At 34.9% G+C, this 24,601-nt stretch overlaps 1 protein-coding gene across 3 annotated transcripts in view; it reads left to right on the forward strand.

Annotated features, from left to right (window-relative positions):
- Window positions 1-24,601, forward strand: part of YTHDC2 (YTH N6-methyladenosine RNA binding protein C2) — a 72,647-nt gene that overhangs the window by 40,598 nt on the left and 7,448 nt on the right. For 2 of the 3 annotated variants that reach the window (XM_075541399.1, XM_075541400.1), the window contains exons 18-26: window positions 3,139-3,244; window positions 4,699-4,818; window positions 5,127-5,399; window positions 6,643-6,769; window positions 8,154-8,359; window positions 8,764-8,959; window positions 14,763-14,872; window positions 16,096-16,388; window positions 21,529-21,706. In XM_075541399.1, coding sequence (XP_075397514.1) covers window positions 3,139-3,244; window positions 4,699-4,818; window positions 5,127-5,399; window positions 6,643-6,769; window positions 8,154-8,359; window positions 8,764-8,959; window positions 14,763-14,872; window positions 16,096-16,388; window positions 21,529-21,706 — 1,609 coding nt within the window. The remainder of the gene's footprint in view (window positions 1-3,138; window positions 3,245-4,698; window positions 4,819-5,126; window positions 5,400-6,642; window positions 6,770-8,153; window positions 8,360-8,763; window positions 8,960-14,762; window positions 14,873-16,095; window positions 16,389-21,528; window positions 21,707-24,601) is intronic. The other variant, XM_075541401.1, reaches the window with a different exon arrangement.

Consider the following 24,601-nt stretch of genomic DNA (forward strand, 5'->3'; position numbering starts at 1 on the left):
TTTATCTTCTCTGGGGACGTGCAAGCCCCCTAATTACAGGTGAGGACATATGTCACTGGAAGGGGCTGTCCTATGGGTAATACAGTAATGAGAGGGGGGTGGTCTAGGGACATACAATAGGAAGGGGAGGGATTGGAGTATACATGTGACAAGATGGGCAGATCTTAGGTTTAGGATGGCAGCCTAGCCTTAGTCATCCTTGGGCGGGTTTGACCTCTCTGGGGTCTCCTACAAGGAAACCTTGTCTAACTACTATCCTTATCAGAAGGGAGTGGGCCCTATTTGTTGTTGGATAAACAGTGGTGACTACTTGCTCTAGATGGCTGATAGCTCTCAGGGAGAATAACCCCTGACCTATATCTGATGACCTCCAAGTATAGTCATTTCCAAGCAGCTGTCTGGCATATGTTTGGGGGAGACAGCTTGGGAGAAATCTTTCTGTATCCCACAATCACCGTTCTTTGGGATGGCCACAAATAGAGTTCTCTTTCAGTCAGTTTGCCAGGTAGGTCCCTGCCTAGTTTCCTGGCATGGATGAGGGCCTGCCTCTGTTTGTTGAAACTTCTCACTTTGTAATCTGTCAATTCCCGGACCCTTGTTTTTACCAAATCCTTCACTGTAGCTTGGTGGACATCTCCCTTTAATACCTTTGGTTCTTGATTATATTTTACATTTCAGATAGTTTACTGTCAACCAATTCTTTTTGGGACAGTGACTATATTCCTTCTATCTTCTCTTCATGTTTCCTGTTTCATTCAATATTTGCCCTTAGAATCCTGTGATATTACAACTTTAAATTTGTTTTTTTTCTTCAATTCTTTAAGCTTGAGAAATCCTGAGTGTTTTGAGAAATGCTGAGCATTTTCTTCCCTTTTGGTTTTCTAATCCAGGTTTTTCACATTTCATAATGCTTTGTCTTCTTGAATCAGCCTTTGAAATCTGCTCATCTCTTTTACTTCATAATTTGTTTATTTTGCTTTAGCCTCTGCATTCAAGAGTAACTTTCAGTGTCTCATACCAGTTTTGGTCATTTCCTTCTTGTCTTTTTAATGACCTTTCGGTTTCTTCATTTATGATTCCCTTGATATTGTGCAATTCATCTGGTCTTCAGTCATTGGGAATTCATTGAGATACTGTTAGTTGAGATACTGTTAGTTGAGATACTCTCCAAATTCAAATAGGATATATTCACAGATTACATTTTGATTCTTATGGACTTGTTATTAATTTTCTTCAGCTTCATCTTGAACTTGCAATTGATGGTTTGTTTGTTCTGCATTTAGCCCCTAACTTTCTTCTGACTTATGATATTGAGCTTCTCCATTTTTTCTCTTCACAGATGTAGTTATATGATTCCAATGTATTTCATCTGATAAAATCCATGTATATATTCACTGTTTTTATTGATGAAAAGATATTTGCAATGATTAAATCATTGGTCTCGCAAAATTTCTTCAATGATTTGTTTTTGGCATTTCTTTCTATCACCAAAACCATATTTTTGAACTGCTGATCCTTCTTCTTTGTTTCCATTTTTGCATTGCAATCACTAATAACTATTAATGCATTTTTTCTTTTCTCTTATTATTTTTTAATCATTTTATTAGGGGCTCATACAACTCTTATCACAATCCATACATACATCAATTGTGTCAAGCACATTTGTACATATGTTGCCATCATCATTCTCAAAACACCTGCTTTCTACTTGAGCCCTTGATATCAGCTCCTTATTTTTCCCCGCTCTCCGCACTCCCTCCTCTCCCCTGAACCCTTGATAATTTATAAATGATTATTATTTTGTCATATCTTACACATCTGACATCTCCCCTCACCCACTTCTCCACTGTCTGCCCCCCAGGGAGGAGGTTATATGTAGACCTTGCATTTTGATGGCATGTTTGATAATTCAGGATGGCAGAAGCTGGTAAAAGTCTTCATTTTTGGATTTGGTACATAAATTTAAATAGTGACCATATCCGCTTGTCTTCTTTGTAGGTATATGGATATTTTCCTATCATGGACAAGATACAACATAACCTGTTGTATTTCAGGTTAGATCTGGGATATCATTCCTCTTGAATTTATCATTTTTGGCAAGTAGACCATATGATTATCTGATTCAAAATGGCCAGTGTTACTCCATTTGAGTTCACTAATTCTGAGGATATTGATCTTTATGTGTTCCATTTAATTTCAGGCAACTTCCAATTTTCCTAGATTTATACTTTATTCATTCTACATGTAGGTTATTAAATATTTCTAGTTTATCATTTTGAGTCATGTCATGTCTACAGATAAAGGTCAAAAAAGATTTGCTTCCTTCACACCATTGCAATCTACTCCATTCACATTGCGGTTTACTCTACTTTGAAGAGACATCTCTTCACTGGCTCTAGTTTGCATGCCTTTCAGCCTACAGGGCTCATCATCTGGCCCGATAATCATACAATGTTCAACTGTTACTCCTAAGATTTTTAGTGGCTGATTTTTCTGCCTAGTTGGTCTCAGTCTTGAAGCTTCACTAAACCTTGTTCATTGTAGGTAATTCACCCTGCTAGTATTTGAAATACTGGTGGCATAGCTTTTAGCATGAGAGCAACACACAAGTGACCATAGCATGACAAACTGACAGACAAGTGGTGGGAATTTAAATTACCTTATATTTACTTATGCTTTGTTTTTTCACTCATTTTCATGTGTGTGATTTATTTTTATTTTGACTATGACCTTTGAAGGTGTAGTAGGTAGGTGTCATTAATGAATCTTACTTTGTAAGTACAATAAACAAATCCCAGAAAGATTTTCATAATGAAGAAGTATCAGTGATTGAATCCAAAATCAGATGTCTTGATCTTGTTTAATTGTTTTGCTTCTTTAAACTACATTGCTTTTTATTTTTTTACAATTAAAAAATTACTTTATTGGCGGCTTGTACAATTCTTTTTTTAAAAAAAACAATTTATTAGGGGCTCATACAACTCTTATATACATACATCAATTGTATAAAGCACATCTGTACATTCTTTGCCCTAATCATTATTTTTCTCCTCTTTTCTACATTGCTTTTTTACAGTGCTTTTAATCATTCTAGTCTTGATTTCTTGTTGAGTATTTATTTTACACTTTCTTTCTAAGGGCGGGACGATGTCGACCTGGAATCTGTTTCCGTCTGTTCAGTAGACTCCGATTCCAGAATATGTTGGAATTTCAGACTCCAGAATTATTGAGAATGCCATTGCAGGTAACTAAAGAATGTGTGTGTGTGTGTGTGTGTGTGTGTGTATGCCTGTGTGTGTATGCCTTTGTATGTGTGTATGTAGATAGAAGAATTTTAACTCCTGTTGATTGAACTGATTATAATAATTCAAGGAGTATTATAAAGAACACTTATGTATATAAGAGAAAAATTTCTTCTATAAAAAATGCAATTCACATGCCTTGAAAGTTTTTCAGAATTACTTGAGGGTATTTAAATTATAATGCAGTTTACAAATATATTGGAATTTACATGCAACATTTTAAGAATTTGTCAACTGCGTAGTGTTTATCATTTGAATTCTCAATAATGATTCGTAGTTGTATTTAAAGTCCAAATTGATTTTAGGTGCTGAAACTATTTTGATGATATGGAGCTGAGTGCACCGTTGAATATTTTCAAGTTTCACATACGCACTAATTTATAGGCGGTGCTATTAGTGTACATGAATGTGCATCTTCAATGTGCTGGATTGGTTGCTGTCTTCTAAACTTTTAAAGGCATACTGGGTCAAACATATTTTTTGCATTCAGTACCTAAATGGCCTCTCTCTCCCCATCTATGTGTCATTGTAAAAATTTCTCTTCAAATAATCCAACAGTACTAGTAGGAGCCCTAAATGACTTATTCCTGCTGATCTCCATCTTTATTTCCTGCTCGTCTTCACTTTCTACCCACACTAGTATTTAGTTTCTTAAGCACATTTTATTTGCTTCTCCTTCGCGGCCTTCATATGTGCTATCATTTCTCCCTTGAGTCACTGCCTCCTTTTCGAGTTAATTTGTATTCAATCTTTTCAGTCTTACAAATAAAAGGAGCCTTAGTTTTAAGGATCACTTCATCAGGGAAGCTTGTCTTTGACTTCCAGGGGCGTCCCTCTCTTGCTGTTGTCTGAAGATGAGTAAATCTTATTTGACCTCTGTTCGTTTACCACATCCTTCATCAAATTTATCAAAACTGCAATTGTATTATATTTAAGTCTCCGTTTACTACTACAATATAAAAACTGTGAGGATAGGCACTTGCCTGCTTGTCTACTTTTTTCCTTCACTTGCTGTGTAATGCCTTGGTACTTAGTAGGTAATTAATTATTTTTTTAAAAGATCAAAGATTCTAGACGGCAGTAAAAGGGGGAAAGGATTAATTTTAGAGCTAATTTTAAAAATCACTTATATTGTGACTAAGTAGTATTCTTTCAAAAACTGTCATTTGGATAATGACTGTGAGGAAACATCAGCAGTGGTTGGTGAAGGTCTGTATTAAGGTTTGACATGTAGGAGAAAATAGAACCTGTCATTCCTAGAAACCTATTTTTGCCTCTCCTGTTCAGACTAATCAGAAACTACTGGGCAGTGTTTGGAAAGTGTAATTCCTGTGATTTCTTTAAAAATAAAACTTCATATAATGTGTGTTCTTTAACTTTAATGCTTTATTTACAGGAACTGTGTTTGCATACCAAGCTCTTAGCCCCAATTAATTGTCCCATAGCTGATTTCCTTATGAAAGCTCCTGAACCTCCACCAGCTTTAATAGTAAGAAATGCAGTACAGATGCTTAAGGTTAGTGTGCTAAATAAAGTTAAATTTTACCTAACTTTGTTTTTGAACTTTAAACCAAAGGAGAAAATACTTTTTGACTAATTTTGTATTAAAAACAAAATATTACACTTTGATCATCAACTTTGAGTAACAATACTCTGATGGTAATTATAGTAGTTATAATTTGTCTATATATTTGAAATAAAATATATTTATTACAGTTTGTGATAGCAAAATACAGTTATTCATGCTCTTGCTTTTTAAATGTGTGAAGTTTGTCTAATGTAGTTTTGGCTATATCACATTCCTTTCTATCTCCTGTTATTTAGACAATAGATGCAATGGATGCCTGGGAAGATTTGACTGAACTTGGGTATCATTTGGCTGACTTGCCAGTAGAACCACATCTTGGTAAAATGGTCCTGTGTGCTGTTGTTTTAAAGTGTTTGGACCCTATCCTTACTATTGCCTGCACATTAGCCTACCGAGACCCATTTGTGCTGCCAACACAGGCCTCTCAAAAACGCGCAGCTATGGTTTGTAGGAAACGTTTCACTGCAGGGACTTTCAGTGACCACATGGCTCTTCTCAGGGCATTCCAGGTACTATATTACTGTCATTTTGTTTCTGGAAATGGTAACGATTAAACTCATTTCATGGACAAGCATATAATTAAAAAAAAGATGTACCCAATAATTTTATTTCATAATGAAGTCACATTTAGTGACTACTGCCAATATGTTAACATGACCACATTTTCCTTTGAGGAAAGCTCTAAAATTTTAGTTAAGAAATGTATTATTCAAAGAATATGTAATAAGGCTTGGGGTAATATTGTCTTGAATTTACTACCAATTTTTTAGAATTTGCTCTTGACTGTTTTAAGAACTTAATTTGATAGAGAAAAATCCAACAATCATTTGAAATCACTTAAGATAATAGGGAAAATTTAGGAAAAAGACATAGGACTACTTAAAGTTAAGGGAAATGGACCTTAAGGAAGGGAAATTCATAGTCCTTGAGGATTTGAGAATTGTTTCTTAAAAAGATAGCCATCTTATTTAAATTTTCCTGAATATAGGCTGACACTCTTCTCAATTTCACTTTATGTATGTAAAAAATACTTTAAAAAGTATATAGAATTTTTCTAATAAATACATAATTTTTTAGAGTAGTGAGTCCTTTTGTGAACATTATTAAACAATGAATTATGCATCTTTGTTAATTAGGTCTATTTGGTAACATTCATTAGAATAGATCAGTTGAATTGTAATAATTAGAGGGAAATTTTGAATAGAATTCTTCTCTGTACTTTGCTTTTCTCCAGCTCTTTCAAAAGCTGAAAGGATAAATTACTGCTTTGACGTTTCAGTTGTAATCTAAAGAAGAGAATTAGTTTTCTCAAGAGAAATTTTATTTATATTTATCTATCATAGAGGCAGTTTGTAGAAATCCCACTTTTCATTCTTAATTGAATTAGAAGGTTAATAAGTTATTTTATAGAGTAACAGACAGGATTCTTAACTATCAGTGGTTTTACAGTGGTGCAGTTGGAAACTGCCCACATTTTTATTGAAAAGATTGTAAGCATCTTAAGCGGTAAATATTTTTACATAGCTGGTCATTGGGTTACTTAACACTCACTTTTATTTGGGAATTTATAATGAATTTCATAGCATGTGAATATAAATTAACAGTAAATCTTACATGGTCAAAAAGTCTTAGATTTTATAGAATAATTAAGTTAAGAATTGGCCTGTGTGGTTTTATAGTATATTTCAGACTCTTTGCTTCCTTACTAAGATGTGATTGGTTAATGTGTCTTCGTATATAATTACTCTATAGGCATGGCAGAAAGCTCGAAGTGATGGGTGGGAGAGAGCCTTTTGTGAAAAGAATTTTCTTTCACAAGCTACAATGGAAATAATTATAGGCATGCGAACTCAGTTACTTGGTCAACTCAGAGCATCAGGTAACATTTACCCTAAAGAACCAATCTAACCCATTTGGAATAGCCTACTTATACCTCACAGTACTTCAAGCGTTAACTAAAGCCATCTTATTTTATCACATTTCTTTTATGTCTTGCAAAGTCTTTTATATGACTTTAACTTTTTTTCATTAAAAAAAATTGGTATTGAAGAAGCTGTTGTTGAAAACCGTGACTAGAACCTGAGTCCTACTGATACCGTTGTCCATGAACAGTGTACTTCTTGGCTGAGATCACTTCAGGTGATAGACAGTTCTGCCCTGCCATGCCCTGTAGGGTCTATGTGAGTTGGAATCAACTTGATGGCAGTGCGTATTCATAATAGCTAACAGGTGGAAGCAAATGCCCATCATTAGAAGAGTGGACAAATTATTATATATATATACAATGAAATGCTATGCCATGTTACAGAATTGAAAGGAATCTGAAAAACACCTCTTAACAGGGGTGATCCTGGGGAACATTATGCTCATTGAAATAAGTTAATCACAAAAGGACAGATATTATATGACACCACTATTATAAAAAGATAAGACAAGGTTTTCATGCTGAAGCAAACTTCCTTTGATGTTTACCTAGGGGAGAAGGGGAGAAGAGGGAAATTAATAACTAGAGGATAAATATATATTAAATTAGATAAAGGGAAGATAAAAATAAATTTTAAAGTGGACTTGGCTAAAAATTTACTGTACAAAGAAAACAGCAGTCTGAAGGAACGAATTACAAGAATCAGATTGACATGGATGTTGATCTTTATGCTTTTAAAGCAAATAATTGGCATATAATTGGTTATCACTTGAATATTCTTGCTTTTTTGTTAAGAAGGACACCATTATTTCTACTAAGCTTTAGAATTGTTTTTAATTTCTTTTTGCAGTGAAGTACATTGAAGAACTGGTCAGAAAGAACTTTAACTTTGACTCACAGATTAGCAAAGTGTCATAGCAAAATAAAAATTTAGCCAAAGGATTTAGAGTTTTTCTTTGATTTGGGGAAATATGAAGGAATTTTGAAGTTCAAGTTACAACACTATAAATAATTGATTGTATCGTTAGAATTAATGTCTTATCATAACTGAAGTATTAGTTATACTTGTCAAAAATGACTTATGATTCCAGCTGTGACTTTAATATACTTATGATAGAAAGTTATGAAACACTTAATAGTGAGAATTTCTTTAAAAATATCAAAACTTTCTTAGAAAATTGATATTATGTTTTAGACCTACCATAGGAGATTCTTTTAATTGCTATATAATTTGAATATCATCAAATATGTCAGTAGTTTTATAATGTTTTATAAACACAAATTTAAAAGCTGATTTTGTACAGTAGAAAAAGTTGGTGTGATTTTTTTTCCTCTGTAGGTTTTGTTAGAGCTCGAGGTGGTGGTGACATTCGAGATGTTAACACAAACTCTGAGAACTGGGCTGTCGTGAAAGCTGCCTTGGTGGCAGGCATGTATCCTAATTTAGTCCATGTGGACAGAGAGAATGTAGTATTGACAGGGCCAAAGGAGAAAAAAGTACGCTTTCATCCCACTTCGGTTCTCAGTCAGCCTCAATATAAAAAGGTAAAACATTTTTGATGCTCTTAGGCCCTGAGTTAAACTAACCCATTCTAGATAGTTGAAGATCTGTCTTCAAATACCTGCCTCCTTTAAGAATTTGTGTGTGTGTGTGTGTGTGTGTATAAAATTAAATAGTGGGAACACATTTTTGAATATTACAGTTGGAAGAGCTAATATGTTTAAACAGTATGAACTTTCCTACATGTTGTATGAATAGTGATTTGCCTTAATTTTTGCTAAGGTGCTTATAAACATCTTTTTTATCAAAGAACTTTTGGTATTTTAAAAATATATAAAATAATTTAGCTGATAGATAAAATCAAATTCACAGCTATCAAGTTGATTCCAATCAGAACGTTTTAGCTGATAGATAGGGCTAATAATTAACTAAAGTTTTTCCCTAACAGATTCCGCCAGCAAATGGTCAAGCTGCAGCAATTCAGGCACTACCCACAGATTGGCTTATTTATGATGAAATGACCAGAGCCCATAGGATAGCTAATATTAGATGCTGCTCGGCAGTGACACCTGTCACTGTGTTGGTATTCTGTGGACCAGCTAGGTTGCCAAGCAATGCTCTTCAGGAGCCCTCTTCCTTTAGAGGTATGTGTATTATGTATTGCTTATTGTGTATTTTAAAGAATAAACTATTTGGAACCAATTTTTCCAATAAACCAAGCAAATTGTGCAATTAAAAAACTTTATGTACTAGCAGACTGCTTTTATGTTAAAACTTTAATAAATATCAAGTTATACAGTCATTCTTGAGATTGATTTTTAACACTTATTTGTGCATTTTATATTAATCTAACTGATGGGAAGAAGTTTGCTTTTTCTCTTCCACTTGGGTTTATATAATGTTTACAGAAGTAGTCATTCGTATGAAGAGATCACTGAGGAAACGGGTGCTATAGCAAAGTGTGGTGAAGAAAGCAGATGGTGCCCAGCTGTCAGAAAGAATAGTATTTGGGATCTCAGAGGCTTCTTTTTAAAACAAACATCCATCTAAGTGAGGTGATAGTTAAGCCCGCACTGAAGAAGCACACCAGACTGTGTCTTACAAAGATTGGAAATAATAAAATCCAAGGCCACAGATGGGAAATGATATTAGAGCTTAAATTCTGAACACTCGGTTTAAAAGGCTGTAGATCAGTGGTTTTCAACCTTCCTAATGCCGCTCCACCCTTTAATACGGTTCCTCATACTGTGGTGACACCCCAACCATAAAATTATTTTCATTGCTACTTCATAACTATGATTTTTCTACTATTATGAATTGGGTGACCCCTGTGAAAGGGTCATTCGACCCCCCAAAGGGGTCACAGCCCACAGGTTGAGAACCGCCGTTGTAGATGATGCTAAAAGCCCCAAATTCATTTACAGGGTCCCTGCTTGGGTTAAGCCTCACATGAATCCTCTCTGACCATTGACCAGAGATGTGAATACTCTTGCAACCAGAGGAAGTGCATACAATGCAAGCTTTTTATCTATTTTGGTTGTACATATTTTGACTTTGTGATTTGATTATCATATATTCAAGTTGATTAATCGTTGTCCTATATCACTTGTGAGAGGGGTTCAAAGATTTCTTGGAAAAATTCCATGGTCTCTTAATTTTTTTTTCTACCAACTTTTTACAGGAGTAGAAAGCCCAGTCTTTCTCCTGTAGAGCTGCTGGTGATTTTGATCTGCCGACTGTGCTGTTGGCAACTCAATGCATAACCACTACACTACCAGGGTTCCTGTGCCACAAACTTTTTAAAGCTCCCTCATGCTTTCAAAGCAGAAAAAATTTCATTTTCTCTATTGATCTCATAAATATTTGGCTCATTTAAAGTTTTTTCTGTAATTTTCTTCTTAAATGTTTTATTTTTTCAACCATGTTGAGTTGGTTATGGTTAAAACTATGTCTTTTTTCTAAAATGCTTTTTTCTTGTTTTCTAAAACAAGCCTTATATCATCTTTTAGAAGGTTTGAATATTAAATTTAGAATCTTTTTCTAAATTTTCTGTATGCTTGAGTGTTCTTGTCTTTATTTGTACTACGTTATTATTTATTGATAAATCCTCATTTCAAGTCTTAAAGAATTTACTTAAAATTCTTTGTCATTTTTTCTGGTTTTAATATATGTTTGATAATTTTATTTTCTAAAAGATGAGTATTTAGTACTCATCTTGTTAAAACCTTTTATCAGCCAACAAAGCTTTGGGATTTTGATTTAGTAGTTGCTTCAAAAAATTCAGTGTATTTTTCTACTTAGCCATAAAACCCAAATCTCACTGCCATTGAGTTGATGCTAACTCATAGTGACCCATAGGACAGAGTAGAGCAGTGGTTCTCAACCTTCCTAATGCTGTGACCTTTTAATACATTTCCTCATGTTGTGGTGGCCTCCCCACCATAAAATTATTTTTGTTGCTACTTCATAACTGTAATGTTGCTACTGTTATGAATCGTAATGTAAATATCTGATATGCAGGATGTATTAGGTTATCCCTGTGAAAGGATCGTTTGACCCCCAAAGGGGTCGCGATCCTTAAGTTGAGAACCTCTGCGTTTCCAAGACTGTAATGCCTTACAGAAGTAAAGAGCCCATGTTTCTCCTCTGAAGCAGCTAGTGGTTGCAAACTGCTGACCTTCCAGTTTGCAGTCCAACTCAGAACCACAGCTCCACCTGGGCGCCTCTACATAGCGATACTGTCTGACTTATAGCTTCTTTGATTGGTTGTTTTTAAATTATGAAGGGATAATCTTTGTCACTTATCTGCTGAGCTTGTTTAATAGAAAATTATTATGGAGATTAATATCTAATTTACCATGTTCCTTAACTAATATTCTTAAAACCATGATTTTTCTGTTTATTAAGTCATATTACCTTCAGATGGTAGTACTTTATTTGTTACCAAAATTTATAATTTTTTATATCTTTTCAAGACTTCTGAGAATGGTACTGATAGCCCACTTTGCTTTGTTAGGAGTCATAGTGGCATAGTGATTGTGTGTTGGGCTGCTAACCACAAAGTCGGCAGTTCAAAACCACCAGCTGCTCCTGGGAAGAAAAGGGAGACTTGCTACCTCTGTAAAGAGTACAGTCTTGAAAACCCACTGGGGCAGTTCTACCCTGTCTTATAGGGTCTCTGTGAGTCGGCATCGACATGTGGCAGTGAGTCTCTTTGTTAAATGTGAAAGCTTTAAATTTCAAAATTGCATCATTGTGTATGATGTTAATTTTTAATCTTAGTACAAGTACTTTTTGATTAAAGTAAGGAAGACATTTTGTGGTTTTGTAGTTTCAGGAGTAATTTCTGAATTTTCTAGATCACTTTAAAAATCAGAATTTGTCTCTAGTCTAGGGAGTTATCCTTTAGTCTAGTCTAGGGGTCTATCCCCTTAGAGTGGGAAACTTTGTTTTTTCTGCTAAGGGCCATTTGGATATTTATATCCTCATTCATGGACCATACAAAACTATCTATTTAAAAAATTAGCCTGCTTTGTTTGGTCAAGCATTTAATTAGTTCACCTCTGATATAATTACTGGAACTGCTTCTCTTTGGTGAGGTATGTCGTGTTAGCTGATATTGATAATTTCATGGGCCTTATACAGCCTGTGGGATGGTATTTCCCCACCCTGCCTTAGACTAAGTAGGATTTATAGGGGCATTAAAAAGCCCATGGAGCAATTCCATTATCTTTTAATTACATTTTTCCATAAACCCCTTTGTTTTACATTATTAAAATTTTATTTTAAACTTTTGTATTTATGTTTATTAGTGAGTCTGACTTACATGGTATGTCTTTACACTTTCATACCTGTGTGCAATTATATGTATTCAAGATATCTTTTTAAAAGCAAGTTTTAGGATTAGGCTCTAATTTGTCTCATTGAAGAACTGGTCTTTATTTGATTTCATAAAAGTTTGAAAGACTTGGTTTGGATTTCTTTGGTAGTATTTAAGAACATCTTCAAAGTCTTCTTTAGATAATATTTTGTTTGGATTTCTCTGTTTTTTCCTTTTTTCAGTTTTCTAAATTAAATTTTTGTAAGATTTCAAAATTTTTATTTTATAATTACCCATATCTACTTAAAACATATTTTGCATCCATTTTATATTCTTTTAAAAATCATTTTATTGGGGGCTCATATAACTCTTACCACAATCCATACATCCATCTATTTTGTCAAGTACATTTGTACATTTATTGCCTTGGTATCAGCTCATTTTTCCCCTCCCTCATGAACCCTTGATAACTTATCAATTATTATTTTTCATGTCTTACACTGACCGATGTCTCCCTTTATTCACTTTACTGTTGTGCATTCCCCTGGGTAGAGATTCTATGTAGATTATTGTGATCAGTTCTTCCCTCCCCCCCTCCCCCTCACTTTCCCCTTACCCTCCTGGTATCGTTACTCTCAATATCAGTCCTGTGTTTCCAGCTCTTATCTGTACCCATGTACATGCTCTAGTCTAGCCAGATTTATCATGTAGAATTGGGGTCATGATAGTGGGGGGAGGAAACATTAAAAATCTAGAAGAACGTTGTATGCTTCAACAGTGCTATACTGCACCCTGACTGGCTTGTCTCTTCCTTGTGACCCTTCTGTAAGGGGATGTCTAATTGTCTACAGATGGGCTTTGGGTCTCCACTCTGCCCTTCCCCTCATTCACATTGATAAATGATTTTTTGTTCTTGGTCTTTGATGCCTGATACCTGATCTCATAAACACTTAATGATCATAACAGCTGGTGTGCTTCTTCCATGCAGACTTTGTTGCTTCTCAGTTAGATGGCTGCTTGTTTATCTTCAAGCCTTTGAGACCCCAGGTACTATATTTTTTGATAGCTGGACACCATTAGCTTTCTTCACCAAATTTGCTTATGCACCCATTTGTCTTCAGCGATTGTGTTGGGAAGGGGAGCATCATGGAATGCCAGGTTATTAGAACAAAGTGTTCTTGCATTGAGGGAGTACTTGAATAGAGTCCCAATGTTCATTTGCTACCTTAATACTAAACCTATAAATATATGTACATAGATCTATCATTATATATAAATATATTTACATATGCACGTGCCTGTATTAAGACCTCTGTAAATGCCGTTTGCCTCCTAGTTCTTTCCTCTATTTCCTTTTACTTAACTCTTGTCACACTATCATGTTTGGCCTTCATTTCGGTTTCAGTAATTCCTCTCACTTACATTGCCCTTGATCAAGCCCTACCAGGCATCCTGTGCCCTCCTCGCCATCGATTTTAGATCACTAGTTCTTCCCTTGTCCGTAAGTGTGTTAACACCCACTTCCTTTCCCCTGCCTACCCCACTCCATGCCCCTCTGGAACTATTGGTCCCGTTGTTTACTCCTCTGGATTGTTTATCCCGCCTATCCTATCTAAGTAGATTTGCAGAGACAATAGTAAGCACAAGATCAAGACAGAGCAAAGGAAAGCAACCAAAGAAAACAAATCAACAGCAATAAAAAGAGTCAAGCCTATCAATAGTTCCAGGTCTGTTTATTTACCTCAAGGAGTATTTTCCAGTCAAGTCTGATGGGTGCCATTCCTGGCTCCACAGTCTATTTTTAGTATCCCCCGGGGACTTCATTGCTTTGCTCCCCTTGCTGTTTTATTGGACACCCTTAGTGTTTTTCCCCCCACTGTGTTGGGGTGAGATAGGGCACCATTCCCGCATTGTGTCTCTAGTGTTGTCCCCCGTAGCATTATGCGTCTGTGAGGGACCTTCGGATCTCGTGGTGGGGCTGGCCCTGTGGTCCTTTCAGTTCATTGGCTGCTCTGAGTAGGAATATTGTCCTTTATATTTTTATTCACTCTTCTGATATTATGCTTTCTTCCTCCTTTATTAGAGCTGTGTAATTTAAAAATTTTAATCTTTACCAAAACCTGAGTTATGGTTTTAACTACTATTATTAGCATCTTTTCTTGTGTAGTTTATCTATTTTTAAAATATAATTGTTTCATTGAGTCCTCTGGTATTCTAAGATTTATACTAATATGTAGTTTTTTCTTTTTAATTTTAAAACTATAAATTTAAATATTACTTTTACCATATTCAATAGTTCTGAATATATAGTATTTTCATCTCTTTAATTGTACTTTTCATTTTCTTATTTACAGTTATTAAAAGATTGCACTTTAATTTTAAGTATTTTGTCTTTTTTATTTTGCTTTGTTGCCAAGTTGTTTAGAGAATATAGTTTTATAATGTCTTTCAATTTTCCCCTTTAAATAATGATATTTAATTTGTGATTTGTTTAGTTTGGAGAACGCCTCGTGTAAGTTGGTAGTAAATCAGAAGGATTTTGTGTTAAAAGTATCTATTCTATTTACTTTTTCGTTGTGATAGAAGATAGTAAGAGTGAGATTTTTTCTTTTAATATGTTTGAACAGCAGATGGTGTTCCTAATGATAGTAGTGATAGTGAAATGGAAGATAGAACTACTGCTAATTTAGCAACTTTGAAACTGGATGAGTGGCTCAATTTTAAACTGGATCCAGAGGTACGTTGCTTTTTAGTAGTTAAATGACTTTATTTTAGTTAGCAAATGTGAATTGATATACGATATTATTAAAAATTATATTAGACATTATGCCCGTAGTATTGAAAGAGTAAAGCTTGATATTTAATTTTCATAGGGTCCTCATTCATTCTCTGCTGTATTGGAGTTTGTTCAATAAAAGACTTGAAAACTTGTATTTTGTTCAATATTTAAGCATTGTAATACTTTAGTGTTTTTGTGTACAGAAGAAAATATTGAATATTGGTTACAGAAGAACTCCCTTGTATAACTTTCTTAGAGAAATAAGTTCATTCTGTTTTGACTTTTCATATACCTCTAAATTCAGTTGATGAGTGTTTCTTTTTAAATTAAAAATTTCTTTGACAAGACTTTCTTTTGGTTCTCTCTCTGCTTTTAAAGATTATTCCATGTCCATTTCATTTCTTTTTTAAATAGCCAAGCTGCCAGTCATTAATGCTTTCTTTTTTTACCTTTCACTTATTTATCATCACTTCAACCATCTTTTTCCCTGTTGACAGTTGACTTCGCCGAAACTGACTGTACCTGTGTCAGCATCCTCCATGTTCTCCAAGCCAGTCTGTTGTTTTTGATAAATCTGACCTCACTTTAGTTTCTGACAATATTGGCTTCCTTGAAACTCTCTTTTCCCATTTTCTCTTCACCTTTGCTCCAAATATGATATCACCCTTTCTTGATTCTTCAATTTTCTTTTTGGCTATTTCTTTTTAAGTGCTTTTAGTAACTCTTCTGTATGTACTTTTGTGCCTTCGACCTCATGCGTTCCTAGTGCTCTGTGCGTTGCTCGTCTCACTCTAGGGAACCTTGCTCTCTGCATCTGTCGCCCACATGGGTCCTTCTCTTGAGCTCTGGATCTATGATGTAGCTGCCTCTGGACGCCATCATTTGGATAGTCTATAGGCACACAAATATAGTATGAGAAGCACTAAATGTGGTTCCTTTATTTACTCTGCGAACACTTTTCTAGCCTTCATCCCTGCATCTCTCGTTGAACTGTTCAACTTGGTTCTGTGTCGTTAATGGCTAATATGTGGTACATAACTTTATTTCATTCGTTAAGAAAAAAATGGAATTAATATAATATGTTCTTTGGAAATAGTTGCAGACCTTAACTGATGAACAAATAGGTGTCTTGCGTGTGTGGAACACATTTGTTTGTAATATATGTGAACTATTTGTTATAGGCAGCCAGCTTACTGCTACAGCTTAGACAAAAGTGGCATAGCTTATTCTTACGTCGAATGAGAGCCCCATCTAAACCTTGGTCTCAAGTGGACGAAGCCACAATAAGGACAATTATTGCTGTCTTAAGCACTGAAGAGCAGTCAGCAGGCTTACAACAACCGTCTGGGATTGGCCAAAGACCAAGACCTATGTCTTCAGAAGAACTTCCTTTGGCTTCATCTTGGAGATCAAATAATAGCAGGAAAAGTTCAGCAGATACTGAGTTTTCTGATGAGTCTACGGCTGCGGAAAGGTAAACATAATACTATTTTATCAAAATTGGAGTCAGTTTCTCCAGGAAAATGAATCACATATATAAATTCATGTGCTTTAGATTATTTTTAAATTACCTATTTTTATAAATATTAAGTACTATGAAGGATTTAAAACTACCAGTATGCATGAGTTATTTAAAAAATTCTTTTTGGTTAAGAAGATTCAAAATGTTTAATTTCTATAGTTTAAAAACTCAGGACCTATTTAAAATATAGGAGTACTTTATTTTACTGTACATGTACTTGATATATGTGAAATGACATCTTTCCTAGATACCGTGCTGTGAAATGTTTTGGCTATGGTCATTTAAAGGAGCCCCTTGTCCACAAATTGTGCCTTGGTAGCAATGTCATTCATTGGACAGGACTTTCCTACTTAAAGTACTTGATTCATTAATTGATTCCGTGATGGATGGAATGCCTGTTGTTCTAAGTGTGGGCACAGTCATACAGATCAGGCAGCCGTGAATAAAAGAAGCATGTGGGGGAAAAAGACAAGGTTTCTTCCCTCAGAGAGTCTACATTTTATTGACATGAGACAAAATAACAAATAAGTAGGCAAACTTATTGTCACATGGTGAAATTTCTGTCGCAGTTTAGCTAACTAACCTGGGCCCTTTTTAATACCTCGCAGTTACGGAGGCCTGGTTGTATAATTGTTAAATAATCCACTGTTAACCAAAAGGGTGGTGGCTTCAACCCATCAACTGGTCTGTAGGAGCAGAGACCTGGCAGTCTGCTCCTGAAAAGATTATCGCCCAGGAAACCCTAGTGGATGTTGGTTGCCCTTTGTCATTATAGGGTCTCTGTGAGTTGAAGTAGAATCAATGGGACCTAAAAATAACTATTAGATATTTTTATAATTGGTCAGTTCCTCATAGAAGGGCAATGGAAGGGATGTTTAGGCCAGGATGGACTATAGCACTAATGAAACACACAACTATCTTCTAGTTCTTTAATACTTCCTCCCCTCACTATTATGGTTCTTGTCTTACCTAATTAACTTAGTTGGACATGACTATGCCTATGTGTATAACTAAGATTGTCTCATAAAAACTATAAAAACTCAGATAGATCCCCTTCAGAAACAGTAACAGTAATAATTCCCTGAGGGTACGGGAATAGAGCATGGTGGGGTGGGGAACTGAGTGCTGTGATGACTGTCTAATCCCACTCGAGGGGCAGGAATAACAGAATTGTAGGTGAATGGATATATTGGACAGTGTAAGATGGATGATGTTTAAAAAATTTATAACATCTATAACAACAAGGGCTCTGGGGGTGGGGTTAGAGAGGAAGGGGATAAAAAGAAGCTAATATCAAATAGTTCAAGAAGAATGAAAATGTTTTGATCTAAGGTGTTTGAAAATGTTTTGATCTAAGGTGGCAGTAATTGAATTATTACATCTGTAAGCTAAAATGATTAAAATAATAATAATAACAAATTAAATAATAAATATTAGTTGTTTATAATGTGGAAATACATTTTCACAGAAGCTGTTATGCAATAGTGTTATTCCTAGACCAGCCTATAAAAAATCCAGTTACCTTCTTGAAACTATATGTATGTGTGTGTGTGTATGTCTGGAGTTGAGGAAGACTCATTACCAAACTGAAATAGGCAAATGACACAAATTTACTTGCTGCAAACAAAGAAGACTTGAAACACTTACTGAAGAAGATCAAAGTCTACAGCCTTCAGTGTGGACTACACTTCAACATAAAAAAATCTTCACAACTCGTCAATAAGTAGCATCATGATAAGTAGTGAAATAATTGATGTTGCCACCACATTTCTATTACTTCCTTGTATTGAGGTCAGTACAGATGGATCTTGGCTGAAAGCAGAAAACACCAGGAAAAGTTTACCTGTCTTACTGACTATTAAAATACATTCAACTTGATGGAGCATAACAACCTCTGGATAACATGGTAAAGAATGGGAATTATAGAACACTTAATTGTGCTCTTGAAGAACCTGTAAATCGACCAAGAGGCTGTTATTTGAATAGAACAAGAGTATATTGCATTTTAGTCTTCTTGAAAAGATCAAACTCCTCATAACTGGACTAATAGATAACATCATGATAGAGAAAAGGTTGAAATTGTCAAGGGTTTTGCCTTGTTTGGATCCACAGTCAATGCTCATGGAAACAGCACTTAGAGCAAATGATGCATTGCATTGGGTAAATCTGCTGTACCAGACCTCGTCAGAAAATTGTAAAGTAAGGATGTTATTTTGAGGACTAAGGTATACCTGACCTAAGGTATGGCATTTTCAATTGGGTCGGAGCCAACTTGATGGCACCTAACAACACCAACAAACATAGTGTGTAGCTTAAAAACTGAGAAAAATGTTGTCAGGTTTGTATGCTTTCATGATAGTTATCCATTCTGTATGCTGGGCTGTATTATATGAAGCAAAACAGCATCAGGATTGGAGGAAGACTAACAATCTGCAGTATGCAGATACACCTTTGTTGCTTAAAGCACTTACTGATGAAGATCAGGCTAAAATCTCAGTATAGATTATACCACAATGTAAAGAAAACAAAACTCACAACTAGTCCAATAAGTAACCCATGTTAAATGGAGAAAACTGTTGAAGTTGTCAAGGATTTTATTTGACTTGGATCCACAGTCAGCATTTATGGAAGCAGCCTCTACTCAGGAAAATGAAGTGTGTATTGCATTGGGAAGATCTGCTGCTAAAGATCTCGTTAAAGGGCTGGAAAGCAAAAATGTCACTTGGGGGATTAAGGTGTACCTAATATGAAATTTTTTTTTCAGTTACTTCATATGCATGTAAAAATTTGACAGTTAATAAGGGAAACCAAAGAAGATTTGATCCATTTGAATTGTGACATTAGCAAAGAATGTTCAATAGCCTGTGGGCTTCCTGGAGAACCAACAATTCTGTCTTGGAAAGAAGTATAGCCAGGGTGCTCCATAGAAGCATATACTTTGAACAGATTACTAGGAGCTACAGTCCCTGAACAAAAACAGCATGTTTGGTAAAGCAGAGGGTCAGCAGAAAAGAGGAAGCCCTTCTTTAAGGTGGATGGACACAGTGGCAATGCCACAAGGATCGTGAAGGTGGTACAAGACTGGGCAATGTTTCACTCTCTGTTTAAGTTGCTATGAGTCAGAGCTGACATGACAGCATCAACAATATATGTACACATTTTTCAAAAGAAAGCCTTTTTCCAGTTACTTACTCTTTATGGATTTATCTATCCTGGATTTCATATACAGAAAATCATTTGAAACACAAACAGGAAGCAAGTAAAGTAACAAAATCCAACAATGACAGGACAGAAAACCTCAAGCAAAAAGAAAGCAGAAAATATTGCAAACTAAACTTTGAAGTGGGTTAAAAGGGAGACCAAATGATAAGGTGTTCCATTTTCTATAATCGACTTTATACAGTATTCTCTGTCTGACAGCAAGGCTATTCACAGCCCTGAACTATGATGAGAGGAGAGTCGCCGCAGGCCTAGTCTATGTGAAGAGCCTACAAATGGGTTTTGGACTTCCACGGTTATCCATATCCTTATGCAAACGGCGTCTTCATGATTTAAGCTCTAATATCATTCCTTCCTTAACAATCCTTGGATCCCACAAACGGATGTGCTTCTTCCTGGTGGATTTAGGTGACACTTCACTTAGATGCTGTTAGGGACATGGCAGAGGAGATTGGGGGAAATGAGCTAACTATATTGAACATGAGAAGAAATTGTTCTTAAATTGATTGTGGTAATGCTTGCATAAATCTTAATGTGATTGAATGATTAAAATGTATGATATATGAAGTACATGCCAATAAAACTACTTAAATTAAAAAAATAAAACATTTTTCTTTTTATACTTATTTAACAAAACAGGAGAAATGCATTTATTAAATACAGTGTTAGTTATGTTTTAGAATCTGATTATAACCATTCTTTCAGTGAATGTGATAACACAGTTAACTTTTCTTTGTATGGCAAGCTTTTGTTACTATTGATAAATAGTGAGATAGGTAAGGTTTTTTGTGCTAACTTGCCCAATAAGCATGTGGGGTTAATTGAAGGGTGGAGAGATTAATGGCTCACTGAGCCTTGCCTTTCTAGTTCTCGGGTCTCTTGTTTTCTAATGGTCAGACAAGGGTGCAGCTGCCTTAGCCAGTTCCCTACTTCAGCTGGCAACACTAACTTTCCTATAAGACATCCCCAAGGAGAAGCTGCATGGACCTACCCCGATGCAGCCCTGGGTGCTGGAGCAGCTGTGTGGAGACCCTGCCAGCACTGAGATGCTTACACACTCACTGATTCAGCTTTCCTCCTGCAGCTGACATGATTGCATGTGTTTTGTGAGATTGAGGAGGACTTTGTAGATTGGTATCGGACATATGGACTAATGTTGGACTTATGGGCTTGGGCAGCACTAGGTTGGGATGCTTTCTTAATGTACACTTACCCTTTAGATAAAACTCTCTCTTATACACATACATATGAGTTCCTGTGGATTTGTATCCATAGTTTATCCAGACTAACACCAATAGTTCTATCAACTTGTAGATTTTTGACGATGTTAATGAAACTCAATTAGTTTGGTGGGGAATAGAATAAGGACTCTAGAGAAGATTTATTGATGAAGGAAAAAGTTATAATTGTTATGCCATTACTTCTTCGGTACAAGGTTTAGTGTTTTCACCGTAGGTGGAATGGCTTATGGAAAAGCATATCTCCTTTCATTTTGAGAGGAAGCCTAATATAAAAGAGATGAGAGCTAGACTAGAAACTTATATCATTGAGTTAATTCTGACTTAGAAACAATGGAGGACAGATTAAAACTGTTTTATAATGTTTGTACGCTTGCAAATCTTTACAGAAACAGAGTACCACCACATAATGTTCCCATCTAGTAGCGGTTGGGCTCAGCCACCAACCTTTTGTTTAGCAGCCAAGCACTTTAATCACTGCACCATAATAACACAACTTTATTTACTTTAGAACGTAACAAAATAATGAAATTCCCTTTTTTTATTATTCCATAAATCATGTCATTTGACATCAGCTTTGTATTGGAAACTTAAGTGTAACTAAGCGTAATCTTGCTTTCTTTTTCTTATTTAAGAGTTTTAATGAAATCTCCATCTCCAGCATTACACCCACCTCAGAAGTACAAAGATAGAGGAATTTTGCATCCTAAACGAAACACTGATGACCGATCAGATCAATCTTCTGTGAAATCTACAGACAGCAACAGCTACCCAAGTCCTTGTGCCAGTCCTTCTCCGCCATCCTCAGGAAAGGTAAAATATCTAAAACAAAATAAAGAACAGATTTATAGCACATCTAATGTTACATATTCAGGCAAGATTCCAAAATAAGTCTGCTTTTGAGTTTTTAATAATGGTTTTAGATACATATTGAAGCTGACAAACTTGAGATAGCTTGAATAAATTTTTTAATGTTTGCCAGGGATTTCTAGTTTATTACCCTCTTGGAGTGTTTTAAAACGTGGACACTGATGACATGTAATTAGACATTTTGTTCCTTTTTACTTTGTAATAATCTTTGTTAAAATAAATATTTTAATTTTAGTTTATAATATTACAATTGAAAATGAGTTACTTTCAATTGTTAATTGTTTTCTGAAATTCAAAGATTTTATTAAAAACAATGTTGGATGAGATTAGGAAAGTGAGAATTGTTGATATGCAATTGAGACTGTATTGCTTTTTAAAATAAAGTTTATATGAATGATTTCAAATGTTTAAAATGTGTTTGCTTTTACTTTCCCATGTTACAAATACCTTTGATTTTGATTCAAGATTATTTATTCTTATACTGTCTTTTTGATGAACATGTCTACTTACAAGAGGAAAAATATTTGTATGAGTTTGGTTTCCTAGGAGTTGTAGTTATCTAGTGCTGCTATAACAGAATCTCACAAAGTGGATAACTTTAACAAACAGAAATGTATTCTTTCACAGTTTAAGAGGATAGAATTTCAAATTTAGGGTACCAGTTCTAGGCTAGGCTCTGTCAGATCTGTGGGAAAGTCCTTATCATCAATCTTCCCCTGTGCCTGGGAGTTTCCCAACACAAGGACCATGGGTCAGAGGCCCTGCTACACTCCTAGCTCTTGTTTTCTGTCCCTTTGATTGATCAATGCTTAGTTGTTTGATCCCATTTATATCCAAAAGAGATAGACTCAACATATAACCTAATGTTGTAGATTGCATCTAATGTTGTAGGTTGCATCTTCATTATCATTGTCTATAATCTTTTCTTATCAACATCACAGAGGTTATTTACAATCTAAAGGAACTCCTAAAACATGGGATTATTATATCAGATCACAAATGGTGTCTAATTACTAGAATTAAGAATCATGGCTATGCCAAATTGACACATATAGGAGTAAGGGTGAGGGACACAATTAATCCATAACACTAAATGTTTTTAATTTATTATAAACATTTTATTAAGATACAGTTTGTATCTCCAAATCTACCAAACCTTATAATTGAAAGAATTATGACAAATAGATACAATTCTGTAACAACTACCATAATCATAGTCATGTACTAAACACCTCTCATCCTTAGCCCTTGGAAACTACATTTTTGTTTACTGACCCTAGAATTTTTTTAGAATTCAAATAGAGTTATAGATATATAGATTTTGGGTCAGTCTTATGTCACTTTACTGTAGGTCTTTTAAAATGGGTTCATATTGTTGAGCATCGTATTAGTTTGTTACTTTTTATTGCCAAGTCTCATGACCTTTATGTTTTATATATACTTGTTTATTATATATCTATTTTTATTAATATATAAACTTTTTATTCATTTGTTAGAAATTAAGACGACTTTTTTTACTTTTGGGCTATTGTGAATAAAGTTGCTATAAACATTCAAGTATACGTTTTTTCATGTGGAAATATGTTTTCTTACGTTGGATAAATACCTGGGGGTAATGTTGTTCTGTGCCTCATGAGTATGTTCACCTTTACAAGAAAAAAGCCAGCTCCTTTCTTGACAACTGTTGACAAGAAAGCTAGGAAAGTTCTTTTGTTTCATGTCCTTGACAATACTTGGCATGACATTCAAATTTCATCTTTGTTGAAGTTTCTGTTCAAATTTGTTATCCATATTTTTTACTCATGTTTTTTGTTTATTGGCACATATGCTTTTATTGACTTGTAAGAGTTCTTTATATATTTTGGATTGAAGTCTTACATATGTTTGTAATTTTCTAGTGATCTCTGGCTTACATTTTTGTTTTCTTTACAGTGCTCTTTTTAAAAGAAATCTATCTCCGATAGCACATACAATTTTCATCATTTTCTATATGTACACTTCAGTAAAAGTGATTATATTCCTCAAATTATAAATCCATTTGTACACTGTATCCAAACTATCCCACTACCATTAATATACCTACAAGGTACTCCAACCTATTCCTCCCATTGCTGATATCCATTAATTCTTGGTTATTCTATATTTGTTTATTTCATATAAGTATTTTATACCATATTTTCCCTTTTGTGTCCTTCTGTGTGTGTATCTCAGCATAATGTCCTCAAGGCTTAATGGTGTTGTTTGCATAAGGACGTCATTTCTCTTTATGACTGAATAATATTCCATTGTATGTGTATACCACATTTTGCTTATCTAGGCATTAGTTGATGGACAATTCCATTGTTTCCATCTTTTTGGCTATTGTGAAATAGTGCTTCAATAAACATTGATTTACATAAGGCTGTTTGAGTCACTGCTTTGAATTTTTTGGATGTATACACAATGTATTTTGAGGGCCAAATATGTTTTTTTTTGTTTAGAAATTTTTATGGCATCACTTATTCCCTTATGGTTCATATTTTTGTGTGTGTCGTATGAAACCATTGGCTTAATCCATGGTAAAAATGTTTTCTTTGAGAAGTTTTGTAATTGGTGTTCTCATAATTTAGGGTATGACCTATCTAGAGTTAATTTTCCACCACTTGCCTATTGGTTTGTTATAGCTTGTTGGCTCGCATGCTGCTATGATGCTGGGAGTTATGTCATCAGTATTTCAAATAACATCAGGTGAACAGGTTTCATTGGTGCTTCCAAACTACAGACTCTGAAGAAGAAATAGGTTGTTCACATTTAAGGAATGAACCACTGAATATGAATAGCAGTAGAACATTATCAGAT

Source organism: Tenrec ecaudatus, chromosome 2 (assembly GCF_050624435.1).
Source record: "Tenrec ecaudatus isolate mTenEca1 chromosome 2, mTenEca1.hap1, whole genome shotgun sequence".
In the NCBI taxonomy this organism is placed as follows: Eukaryota; Metazoa; Chordata; class Mammalia; order Afrosoricida; family Tenrecidae; genus Tenrec; species Tenrec ecaudatus.